This window comes from Cyprinodon variegatus, unplaced genomic scaffold (genome assembly GCF_000732505.1).
Source record: "Cyprinodon variegatus isolate N-32 unplaced genomic scaffold, C_variegatus-1.0 Scaffold38, whole genome shotgun sequence".
Taxonomy (NCBI): domain Eukaryota; kingdom Metazoa; phylum Chordata; class Actinopteri; order Cyprinodontiformes; family Cyprinodontidae; genus Cyprinodon; species Cyprinodon variegatus.
In genome coordinates this window covers 1,631,682-1,645,197 of record NW_015150491.1, presented here as the reverse complement: position 1 = coordinate 1,645,197, position 13,516 = coordinate 1,631,682, and the positions used below count along the sequence as shown (strand labels likewise).

Here is a 13,516-nt window from a genome sequence, read left to right as displayed (position 1 = left end):
TCCTTTAACTAAAAAGCATGGTGGGGGTGGACTCCTGGCCTCACATCAGATTCATCCTGAAGAGACTTGTATCTGTGCACACCAGCAGTATCCACTGAATCTAATCTGATCACTGACTGGTATGTTGGTGCTTGTTCCTCAGATCTCGCTGGTTGGCCTGTTTGCTCTGTTCTTATATAAGGCTCTTAGTCTAGATGGAGTAGATGTTATCAAAGCTGGCTGGGCCAGGCTGAAGTGGTGCACTACAATGACCTCATCCTTGGATGGACAATAGTAACAGTTGAGGAAGCTTGTTGATATTTGCTGCCACCTATGGGCAAATATCTAAAACTGAAACAAGTACTGTCCCATGTGACTATTAAAACGAAGAAGAAAAATAAAACAAAAACCTTTTTTTTTTGTTTTTCTTTAAGTTTTCATTAGCAAATATTGTACATTGGTGATATATTCAAAAATATAAGCAATAACTTTTGTTTTTTTTTTCATTTGAAAGCAGAATACCAATCAAATGTGGAGGATACAATACAGTTTGGCTCTAGTACTGATGGATTTTGAAATCATAAGTCACTATTGGTGGTAACAATGGGTTGGCCTGTCTGTGGTGTTATGCTATGAAGGATCTGTCTGCCTTGCCCTGTGCCTGGTCTGCACAGCCTTATAAAAGTAAAAAGAAGTAAAAAAAAAAATAAAAATAAAATTATCATGTTTCCACGAAAATCTATCAACAAAACATCTCTTATGTTATTTATATATAGTTAAAAATTTTACTTTGCATATCATGTCGCTGCTCTATTCAACTAAATTTAGATTTTAGTCTGCAGCCTGTTTAAATGCATTGTATGCTATTGTATATTTTTTTAAAGTAACGAACACCTTAGATTTTAGCTTTTGCTGATAAAGAAATACAATCGATAATTGCATCCATTCTGATTACCAAAAACCTCAATAATATTGCACTGGGGTTTATGTGATGGACAAATGGAAAGTAGAGCATGATTTTGAGGTCAAAGGAAATTGATACATGTTTTTTTTTTTTTACAAATGGAAATCTGAAATGCGTCGCCTGCATTTCTATTCAGCCTCAATTAGGACATGTACATTTTTCTCTAATCACATTTAAATAAAAAAAAAAATGAAAATAAAAACATTAGCCACTGACTATGCTCTGTAGGACATAAAATATAAGAAAATGAAGAAGCAAATGTTTTTTTACAGCAAATTTTAAAACTTGATATTGAAGGAAATGTTCTAGATTGCTGGCTGCTGGGACAGTTTATCCCAGTTTGGAAGAAGCTTACAGCGTGGATCTGTGAGCAACAGTTCATCACATTTCAGTGATACATTTGGAGTATAGTTTAAAATCAGAGTTAACATGGTGCCAGCCTTTTTAAGTGAACGAATGATAAAATCTTAAAACCAATTCTAAAACACTCAGGCTGCTGCAATAAAAAAAGGGAGTCTTGGTTGCGCATGACAGATAAAACTGCAGTCAGCCATCTGTGACAATCAAATGCTAAGTTTTGTTAAAAGTTGGGTAATCTTTTCAAGGTCATTTAAAGAAAGAGGGACATAGTAAGTGAGAAGTCAGTGAGAAGAATGCATGTGAAATTTAAACTTTTCTCCAGAGTAAGAGTGCTCAAAAGGTCAAGTTCTTGGAGGTTGGAAAGTCCAAAATATAATACCGTATTTTCTGTACTATAAGCGAGCCCTATTGCGCGTAAAATAAGGCACCTCTATTTTGCTTTCATTTAGTTTTATGGTGCGTTTGACACCTTCCAAAAACACAAAGCTCCTTACATCAAGCTTTTTTGACACATAAATTAACTAATACTTTACCTAAACCCAAACACACGATCACTGAAACACGGGAGTGGCAGCATCATGCTGGGACTAAAGCTGAATAGTTTCCATTGTAAATAGTGGTTCTAAAGAGCAATGCCTCCTGAGGACTGGAACATGGATGCCTGTGACATTTTTCATTTATCAAAGACATTTTACTTTGACCAGTTAAAAGCTTTGCATTATTTCCTTTTAACTTCAAAATTATATAATTATTACTACTTTATGTCCCTCCACCACATCCTGATCAAATAAAATGAGGTATGTGGGTTTTTATGTGACATAGAGTCATGACTCTTCAAGTTGTATAAATACTTCTGCAGATTAATTGAAAAAAATATCCAGCTAAGTGAAAGGTTAAGATTTAAGTTTATTATTTTAAGCAAAATACAGATTCAAACATTTTAAATAAAAGTTAAAAAAAAAAAAAAAGGTCTTAAAATCATTCAACCACTAGAGGGCACTAAACAACTGCAGAAAGAGGATGTTTGGTCCTCAGTGGGCTATGCTCCCTGGAAGGCTGTTTATCTTTTAAATCACCAGTCCACAAGGGGGAGAAAGCAGATCTTGCAGGATATATTCATTTCATGCAAAACACTGGAAGGCCTCTGAAAAAAGGAGAAACTACTTTATGTTGGTTGCAACATTTTAGCCAATTTAACAGCCGATTTAAACTGCTGAATTACCTCCTCAGGATGACATTTACATCTGCACAACCTCGTGTTCCTAATGGGAATAATCTAAAAATATGCAAGACATTGGCCCTTAAGGACCATGGATCATGCTGTATGAATGAAAAAATATAAAAATATTTTTTTTCCTTAAGGTGTGTGGCTGGTTAGTGAGGAACCGTGCTGTAAGGAGGTAGTTTCTAAACAAAGCAGTAAGCTCCACTGGTTAACTGTTCAAGTGTCTACTGCTGTAACTGCGATCTCCCTCCACCCAGTAAGTCTCAGTCTGCATCTCCATCAGCCGAGAGATGGTCCTTTGGAAGGCAAAGATCTCCTCCTCAGCTGTGAACAGAGTGAGTCTCTCTGCTGCATCCTAAAAAAGAATGTTAAACATAATAGTTAGCAGCTTATACACTTAGATCCAGTCATAGTCAAACGTTTCAGACGAAAGCTGACAGGTTTTAATTACTGGATCATCTATTTAAACCTGTCTGGTAGAGTTAATACATATCAGCGCTGCGAGGTGAGAAAGGGGAGCTCTTACATCAGTGAGGCCCAGGTCATCCAGCAGCTGTCGATCTCTCTCATCTTCTCCTCCAGTATGAACGAAGAGCCGGTCTAATGGAGCTGCTGCCAGAAGCACCACTCTCACCTGGAACAAAAAACAAGAGGTGTAAGTCCTGAGTTTTAATAGCTAGGAAACCTCACATCCATAACTCTAAGTTTTATGTATCTAAAAGCAAGACTTATATGGATCCACTGCCTCTTTAAACCTACAGTTTCTACAGTTTTGACCAAGTTAATGTGTTTTGAACCTTCCTAGTCAGAACAGGTAAACTGAGGTTTTTATTCCTAATTTATCAAAATATAGAATAAACAATATCAAGCCCTATGAGTTTCATAAGATATAGATTACTAAGGACCATTTGTCGGTAGAGATAAAAATTAAGATGCTTCTTTAACTACGTTAAAATTCTGAGCTCCTATATGTAAAAAAAAAAAGGATAAGAAAATTAGATCTCAGCAGAGTGGTACCTACAATTATAGATAATGCTTTGTAGCCTAAATGCATCGGAGAGGATCTGTGGGACATCAAGATGTCTCTAGCAATATCACTCCTCTTAGTTTGTTTAAAAAAGCCCAGAGAAGTGTGTTTCAATAAGCCAGTTTTCTGATTGATGTTCACTTTTGTAGAATTTCAGACCTTAATGATGTGGTGTCTTATCAGAATCAAAACTAAAAAATGCTTTATTACAATATGCTGGTGAAGATTCTCAGTCATCCTGGTCATTGTTATTCCAAAAAAGTAAAAAAAAAAAAAATCCACTTCAAATTCAAAATTTTGAATTGAGAAAGCTTCCTGGATGGGAAGCGAAACATCTTCAATCTTGGAAAAAAAAGGCCAGTGGATTGTTTTTTGGAAAGCTTTATTACCAATCAGAGTTTTACACGTATGAAGAATCAGTTTTGGTGATCAGTTGCTACATCTAAGTGAATTAAACTGAGAGGAAACTAAAGCTTACTTAAACTTCCACAGCAAACTGGATTTATTGACAAAACATGCCATCTAATAGCTGTTTGAATGAGAGAAATAATAAAAATAATTCAAATAATTCTGCACAAATAGTATTTCAAGTGTTTTCTTTTAGTATTTGTATTTTTTTGGAATCTGAAACTACATTCAGGACCTTTGCTGCCTGTTTAAATCATTGACCTTGTTTGTACAAGGCAATGCTCTCTTTGAGCTTTTTGAACAATTCTCACAGGCCATCTTTTTGACATGCAAAGGAACCTACTGTCAAAAGACCAGATATTTGATGTGTTTATTCCAGGCATTCTTCATAACAAATGAAGATTTCATTTTGAATGGGACCTTTTGCACTGCTGGTTTATTCAGTGTTTAAACTCTGTGCAATTTCTTATTTGTAAATCCCTTTAACTAAATAAAGTGGCAAATGCAAGTTGGCTGATGCACTGAAGTGATTCAATCCGTATTCCTACAGACAAATACGCTAAGAAAACTGTAAATATTTTTTATGTAGTTTACAATGATTAGAAGGTTGAATAAACATGGATAAGTGATGTGTAACCTGTATGAACCGATCTTTAAAGTAGTTCTATTAGTTAAAGCAAAAAAAAAAAACAGCAAAAAACTGGACTGTCATCATTTATTCAATTAAATCTGTTACTTTATGCAGTATGCAGAAACCTGAGGGGCAACCAAAGGTCACAGACAAAGCAGAAAAGGACGTTTTTCTATAAGAAGTTTGGTTTTCAAAGCTCCATCTTGTTACCATCTATCTGATTTTCGGATTTGATCTAAATTACAGACTATTATTTTTTAAACCAGAGAGAAATAGCTCAACCTTGCTAATGTTCCACCGGAAATTACACAAGTGAATCATTCTCAACTAAGGGTAATAAATGTATTATTATTAAATAGTTGGGAATATAGAGCTCATTGATTCTCCTACACTTGCCTTTTCATCTGAACTGTTTACCTTTTTGTCATAGAAGTTGTCTATGAGGGTGGTGAAGCGCCTGGCCTGGTCCTTCAGAGTCAGAGTCAGGATGGGAACATGGCGGATGAACACGGTGTCAAAGATCCGGGCCATCTCCAGGTAATCGCTCGCACCCATTGGCTGGAGAAGAGCGAACAAGGGGACATACTGAGAGCAGTGGGTGCACATTTTTACAGCTAAGTAACCTCTACAATTTTACAACAAGAGCATTTTGTACAAAATACCCTTGTTGATCAAATGTCCTTGGTGGAGGGGGCTGTCATTCAATTTAATTGCTCTTAAAATTAATGAGGATATGGCAACAAATGTCAGAGGGAGCCTTGAAGCTCAGATGCCTTCGAAAACTCTCCACTCTCCATCAGGGTTGAGACTTTACACAAACACTGCAGAATACTGCTGCAAAAGGCTATAAAAGACTCAACTAATCAAAAATTCGTCAATAGTCTTGCTTTTTGACATTGAGCAGACAAATAGGACCTGGATAGAGAGAAAGCTTTGGACAATACCAGAAAAGCATAGGGGGAAAAAACGGGGCTGAGAGATAATAATGACAAGGGCTTTAATCTCTGCCGATTTTATTAGATGTTAGTGGATTTGGAGTCTGAAGTGAGCGATATGCCACAAAAGGGCTAGAAATCTTTATACCATTCTAATTGAGACTATATGCGAAAAACTAAATAAAAAAAAACTTAAAAAAAAAGATATTTGAAGCAAAACTCTTGCTTCCTCCATCAGTATAAAGAAGGAAATTAGCAGACTGATGCTTCGAATGAATGACATATAAGGAATCCGTTGTTACAGCCAATTACCTTTGAGTGACAGGAACATAGTGTAGTTTGGAATGTTACGTAAAATAAGTAACTAATTATAGTTACTTCCTAATAAAAGTAACTGAGTTTTTAATGCAGTTACAACACAATCCAGTGAAAACAACTATCCAGTCTTTTTTTATGATCTTAAATATAGAAGACTACAACTTTCCTTTAAAAACAACCTGAGCTTTAATTATGAAATGTAAAATATTAAGAGGACTAAATATCTAAAAAACAATAATCATTAATCTGCATCATTTGGCGTGTGTGGTTGGACAAGTTACCTGCAATATAATTATGTTAATGTGATTATATTTTTTGAATGTAATAAAAAGCAAATATAGCGAATGAGATGTTTAAGAAATGTATATTTTTGCACGTTTGCAGCTTTTAACTTGCTGTAAGGTAGGTATGAAGCTGAAAAAAATATATTTTTCATGCAATTAAACACAAATAATTGCTGGTGCTTAAGTGGTGGTACTCTCCAGTTGTCACTGCTGCACCCTAAATGCACCAGGGAGCGTTATCATAGATCCTTCCTCCCAGCAGCTGTTGACTCTATAACCACCACTGTTCCCAACTAACTCAATAAGTTGTTACATTCATTCGGATTTTTGCACAGTTTCTCTTAGTGCTGCAGCTATTTTCACATATCCACTACTGTAAAAATGTCCACAGCTGTTTACTGATTATTCTCCAGATAGAGAGTATTTATATTGTAAAAGCACTCTGAAGTACAGTATTTTATTTGTTTATTTTCTTAACTCTGTCACTTATTCTGTTATTTTTATACATGTTTCTAAGGCCCACATTGTGTGACCACTTCTGCTATAACCTTTTGCTGCTGTAACACCACAATTTCACCATTACGGGACAATAAAGGGTTTTTCAGTTCTATTCTAAAGTAAAACATACTTTGCAAAATAATTAAACACAGTCCCCATTACTTTATAAAAACACAGCAGGACTAAATAAAAACAAACATCAAAAAACAAAAACAAATCACAATAAAAAAATGTAGAGCGTGCAAGTGAATTGAGCAGAACACTGAGAAGTAAAAAAAGAAACGTGTTGATTAAGTTAGCCAGCTGTCAGTCAGTGAAGACATTGTGTAAGGAGCATCTTTAGATTATAGCCAATAGGGATGCACCGCTCCGATATTTTCATCGGTATCAGTCCAGATATAAGGAAAAAAAACAAAATCCAGATCGGTCGATATAGGGGCCGATCTATTCATTCTAACTCTATGCTATGCTCTGCCGCCATGCGGCCGCGCAACAACACAACATGGCCATATTGTTTATCATGGAGCTCTCTCAGCCTACTAGCCCAATGGCTACGTGCAATATTTGTGGGAAAAATGTTCCAAGTTGCGGTGTTAAATCTTCACACTGTAACACCATCAACTTAATGAAACACCTCCAGAAGTTTCACAACAAGGAACATGTTGAGATTTTCGGCAAACAAAAAGGAAGCAGCGGGAAGCAGCTAATTTCTTTGGAAGCAAAAGAAAGAAGTTCATTTTTTCCATATAACAGTATACAAGCCAAAAAAATCACAGAGATGATACTTGATAATGACACTTTTTTATTACATGTTGACACAGTAGTTGAGTCATAACTTTTATATTTGGGTTGTTTCCTATTTTTTTTTTAGGAAAAGGGAAGTCAAATCATATGCACTGAAGAATGATCCCAGTTTTTGTTTTTTTCCACACAATAAAACCACTTTTTAGGTAATAATTCAGTGCTGTTTTTGGTATCGTATCGGCCGACATTAAACTTCAAATATCGGTATCGTATCAGAGGTGAAAAAAAGTGGATCGGTGCATCCCTAATTACCAATATTAAAAGTAATTACATTATTTTTACAATAAAAAAATTAATGCAGTTACTAATACTGTTTTTATGCAATGCCTCTACTCCCATCACTGGACAGGACGTAAAGCTAACAAAGTTAAATTATTTCATCCCATATTCTCTGTTTAACACATGCTAATATACACACCTTCATTTTTTCTGGGTCTTTTGACTGAAAGCTTCAACCATTTGCTACATTTGGGAATTTTTTGTAGTCCTTTTTCAGAAAGCTGTCCCAGTTTGATATGCATCATCTGGGTGATTTCAGTCCCGTTAAGACGTCTTTAAGTCTGAAGGCTGTCTGGACCAAAGCAGTCCAGGATTAACTTTCTACCCACAATAGTGGACTAACTGTTGACTCCACAATAGGTGAAATGATAGCAGCTGAGATTTACACCATTAGTAATCAGCCCAAGTGTTCTTAATTCCTCCTTTCCTTTCCTATCATCCTGATTCCTGACAAAGATGACAGAGAAAAAGAAAACTGCAGATTTATCACAACTGATGATATAACAGTATGTAACAGAAAAACTAAGATAGTGAAGCTCTGTTGGGAAGGAAGCTCCTCTGCAGGGTTGGTTTCTTAATCTCTACATGGCTTTTTAATTCAGCTAAGTGGAGATTAAATGATTTGCTTTGCTGCATGTCTTTTGTCTTCTTGAATGTTTTGACTGATAAAATGGGTAAAGCATAGACTAAAGATTGATCAGTAAAATGAATCAGCAAACATCTACAAGATGATGGCTAAAAAAACACATAGTCTAAATTTTAAACTGATTTAAATGTTAAGGCTGAAACTTAGTGTAGCTGTGCAGAAACAAACCTGTAAATAAAACCAGGCTTTATGTTGCACTTTATTTGTTTTCTGAAACCAGGATTTCCAAAACCCAGAGAGAACAAGAGTCAGGGTAAAGGGACCATACCCGACTAACAGTTCCACAAGGGCTTCTGCCGTGTCAAGCTTTCTTATTTGACCATTTTTGAGCACTTTTTTAAATTAACATGACACCCTGTCAGTCTTACAGGTGAGGACATGTTCCAATGCTGTTTATATGTGCAAACACTGCATGCAGCAGTGTTTTTGTCATTATTATGACTGCCATAGTCTAATAGAAATACAATTGAGCCATTAATTTGCCATTAATGCCATGGACCAGGGAGACATTTTGAGTGAAATAGCAGTGGTTCTGGATGACTGGAGTCGAAGACCCCTGAAGCGTGAGTGATAGAAATAATAAGAATATAAACCCAGAAGAAGACGTTTGTTTTCCTACATACAAATCATTTTTTGGCAGTACTCACTTTACCACACAGCTCATCAAAAGTACAGTCAGCGATGGAGCCACATGTCTTCTGTAGTATCACATCTCTGCCCAGCACAGTGAGCACACGAGGACCTATAACTAGAGGAAGCGAAGCACAGCGAGGAAATCATACAAATGATTTTCTTTTTTAAAAATAGTGAAATTGCAAAATATGGATAGGATAGATTTCAGCACATAACAGACTGTCATAAACTAAATCTTTTTACTGTTTTTAACTTTAATAGCTTTCTCTGTTTTAATCGTTGTTGTACAGTACTACACTCACCAGCCACTTTATTAGGTACACCTGTCCAACTGCTCGCTAACACTTAATTTCTAAGCAGCCAATCACATGGCGACAACTCAGTGCATTTAGGCATGTAGACAAGGTCAAGACAATCTCCTGCAGTTCAAACCGAGCATCAGTATGGGGAAGAAAGGTGATTTGAGTGACTTTGAACGTGGCATGATTGTTGGTGCCAGAAGGGCTGGTCTGAGTATTTCAGAAACTGCTGATCTACTGGGATTTTCACGCACAACCATCTCTAGGGTTTACAGAGAATGGTCCGAAAAAGAAAAAACATCCAGTGAGCGGCAGTTTTGTGGGCGGAAATGCCTTGTTGATGCCAGAGGTCAGAGGAGAATGGCCAGACTGGTTCGAGCTGATAGAAGGCCAACAGTGACTCAAATAACCAACCGTTACAACCAAGGTGGGCAGAAGAGCATCTCTGAACGCACAGTATGTCGAACTTTGAGGCAGATGGGCTACAGCAGCAGAAGACCACACCGGGTGCCACTCCTTTCAGCTAAGAACAGGAAACTGAGGCTACAATTTGCACAAGCTCATCGAAATTGGACAATAGAAGATTGGAAAAACGTTGCCTGGTCTGATGAGTCTCGATTTCTGCTGCGATATTCGGATGGTAGGGTCAGAATTTGGCGTCTACAACATGAAAGCATGGATCCATCCTGCCTTCTATCAACGGTTCAGGCTAGTGGTGGTGGTGTCATGGTGTGGGAAATATTTTCTTGGCACTCTTTGGGCCCCTTGGTACCAATTGAGCATCGTTGCAACGCCACAGCCTACCTGAGTATTGTTGCTGACCATGTCCATCCCTTTATGACCACAATGTACCCAACTTCTGATGGCTACTTTCAGCAGGATAATGCGCCATGTCATAAAGCTGGAATCATCTCAGACTGGTTTCTTGAACATGACAATGAGTTCACTGTACTCAAATGGCCTCCACAGTCACCAGATCTCAATCCAATAGAGCATCTTTGGGATGTGGTGGAACGGGAGATTCGCATCATGGATGTGCAGCCGACAAATCTGCGGCAACTGTGTGATGCCATCATGTCAATATGGACCAAACTCCCTGAGGAATGCTTCCAGCACCTTGTTGAATCTATGCCACGAAGAATTGAGACAGTTCTGAAGGCAAAAGGGGGTTCAACCCGTTACTAGCATGGGGTACCTAATAAAGTGGCCGGTGAGTGTATTGTTGTATAAATAAAAGACTATTAACTTAAAAACGTAACTTTTCGGTATACATCGCTTTCCCAACTTTTGTGGAGTAATAGCTCGAAATAAGATTTGGAGCAATCATAAAACAAATGTTTTTGACTACACAGATGTTAGATGTTTACATTACAAAGCAAAGCACTTCTTATTTTCCTGTTAACGTGGGTCTGTGCCACTCCCTTCCTTTCCCATTCACACTTAAATGGTTGTTTTGTGATTAAAATGATGATCATGAAGTTTGTAGCATATTTTTCTCTATTTTCCTGTATCTGTGGGAGATTTTTTGGACGTATAAAACAACAATTGACGCTGGAAGCGGAGAGGGGTGACATTGATTGGTTCTTGCTTATCCAGACTATTCTATAACGTTCCCAAAAAACTTGTCATGCAACGGTTTGGGATATTTACAAAGAAACAAACAAGAAAATTAGTAAAAAAACCAAAAACAGATATGTCTGTATGGACGCCAGTTAAACCCTCCCCCCAAAAAGGATGAGCCTTTTCAGTCCCTGGTATATAAAGTGATTTAAAAATGTGTTTTTAACCTCCCTATTTTTGCCCTTATTTCAGTTTGGTGTGTTCCTTTATATGTTTAGGGTTAAAAGGAAATGGCTTGAAGCAAAATTTTAACACTTCTTTAAAAGTTTAGTCACAAAAACATAGATTTGGTGAAAACAAATTGTCCAAAATAACTTAATACCTAACGACACATTAAAAGGTGGACAGAGTCAAACTTTCTTACCACTTCTCTGTCTTATTGACATCTCCTCAAAGAGTGTGTCCAGGTAAGCCTCTGCTCCGGGCTCCCCCGAGCTGCACACCAAACACACAGACACACAGCAAAACCACACAGGAAACAATTGGATATAAAATTAATAACGCTGAAGTGGCCACATCAAACGCTGGAAGCAAGCAGAGCTTTGGTGTTGAGCACTTAGCTTTTCACTCCATCAGCAAAAAAAATACGGATGTTAGAATCTAAACACGAGCGTCAGCCTATGAATACTCGTCAAAATGAGTCGGTGGAGAGTTTATGTGTGTGTTTGTAAGCTTGTGTTTTAACTCCCGGTAAAAGGGGTGTGATGCTCTGTGTTTTCATGCACTTGAATGGCCCAAACTTGTTTAGCTGTGTGTGTGTGCGTTCCTAAGAGCGGATATGTAATGAGGAAAATAAAAAAGTAGCTTTTAAAGCTCTGCCATTTTCTCATGTTCTATTGATTCCTTTCATTCTTTTCATGGCTCTTTCAAGGTAATGCAGGTCTTTATAAACCTCCCTGCCTGCTTCTACCCATTTATGCATCTGTTTGCCTTCTCTTTGAATCTTTTACAAAAAAGAAAAAAAAAATCTAACTACATCATGTGCACAAACATTTCCTATGTGTAAATGTTTGTGTGGATGCGCAATCAGACCTCTCCACCGTCTCTGAGCTGGACTGTTCACTGAAGGGAAACGATGACGCATGCAAGTCTTACAGGTAGTAGAGTTTTCCAGCTCCAGGCCTGTCCAGCCTCCTGTAGTCAGTCCCAGAGTCCAGGCAGACGGTGTGACAGTATTCCTGCACGCACACAGAGAAATACATGTTCCTTAATTTTACTTATTATTTGGGTTTGCAATTAAGAAGTTATGATAAGCTAAAGATCTTAGAATAAACATTAAAAATTAAGAGAAAACTATAAGTATTCTTTAGTATTAAATAAAGAAATATATTGGGGTGATGGTTGGGGTTCTATGGATATAATTGGGAAGCGAAATATTTTTTTTTACCTATTACTGATTTCTGAAAGAAGCAGGATAACTGACTTGATTGTGCTGCTGAATTTCTGCAGGATAATTTGATCCAAAAGATATTTGAGGGTTTTGCTCTAAAGTACAGACACATCTGTTCAGCTTAAAATTTTCATTTTACACCACAAATATAATCTTAGCCATAACATTAGGGAAGTAATTATTAAAGGAAGAGAATCAAGTTATTTAGGTTAATGTCAGCATTATGCCTCATAAGGACCTGAAGGTCTTCATGAGGCATCTGCATCAAGCAATAAATAAATAAAAAAAATCAGACTTTAGATTGAAGGATATTTCATTAAAGCACATAAAGTCCAAGTAAACAGATATTAAAGAGCGTTCAATTTTCAGAAAATTTGCAAGTTCTCAGGTTTGCACGAAGGAGGTCAATGTTTGTGTGAAGAGCTTCAGATTAATCTGGTTACAAAGGAGTAAATTGATCAAGTTTTATATCATGTTTTGCTACGATTCAGAAGATTACAAAACTGTTAAGTTTTGCTTCTTGTACTGCAGGAACTAAATGCTTAGGCTTAGGCTATTCTCTAGTGAAATAAAGAGGAAATACTGTGTGAACAAATAAAAATGACAGGACTACAGAGGGCGACAGGATAACATGGACCCATCTGTTGACAGCTCAAAGATTTTGTGCCACTGCTTTATGGTTTATTGAGCCAAACTATTGTTCTGCTGCACTCAAGCTGAAGTGAACCTGTGAAACTTTTTGAAATAGTGTAAAACGTCAACAGGATTCATGTCAGGGAGTGCAGCGCAAACTATAATCATCATCGCCACTATTCTATCAAAGAAAAGAGAGGAATTGCATATCATTCCAGGCAAGCCATCAACGGCTGACTGAGTATCCTGCGACAGCTCCATTAAATTATAAAATCAGTGAATTTCTGCCACTGGCCTCCTTAAGCTGCAGGATAATTAGTAATCATCACAAAGCATGGGGACGGAAATACTCTATTCTTCTCCGCTGTCAACTTTTTATCTCCGTGTCCGCTCACACAAACGGGGTTCCCACTCTGAGCCAATTGGCTGAATCAGGCTTAATAACAACCTGACAAACTCGCCCTCCCTTGCGCACAAAAGGGAGGTGTCATTTCATCAACCTTCGGTGACCCCACCAACCGGTAAATACTCTACCAAAAGCAAAAAAAAAAAAAAAAAAAAAAAAAAAAAAAAAAAAAAAAAA

General features: G+C 37.2%; 1 protein-coding gene across 1 annotated transcript in view; it reads right to left on the bottom strand.

The window, feature by feature from the left end:
• Positions 1-2,208: 2,208 nt before the first annotated feature.
• The window catches only part of lace1 (lactation elevated 1), a 50,114-nt gene continuing 38,806 nt past the window's right edge, over positions 2,209-13,516 (bottom strand). The window contains exons 8-13 of the mRNA XM_015369594.1: positions 12,006-12,088; positions 11,275-11,345; positions 9,006-9,106; positions 5,012-5,152; positions 3,055-3,162; positions 2,209-2,883 (exon numbers count right to left, since the gene is read on the bottom strand). Coding sequence (XP_015225080.1) covers positions 2,737-2,883; positions 3,055-3,162; positions 5,012-5,152; positions 9,006-9,106; positions 11,275-11,345; positions 12,006-12,088 — 651 coding nt within the window. The 3' untranslated portion in view covers positions 2,209-2,736. The remainder of the gene's footprint in view (positions 2,884-3,054; positions 3,163-5,011; positions 5,153-9,005; positions 9,107-11,274; positions 11,346-12,005; positions 12,089-13,516) is intronic.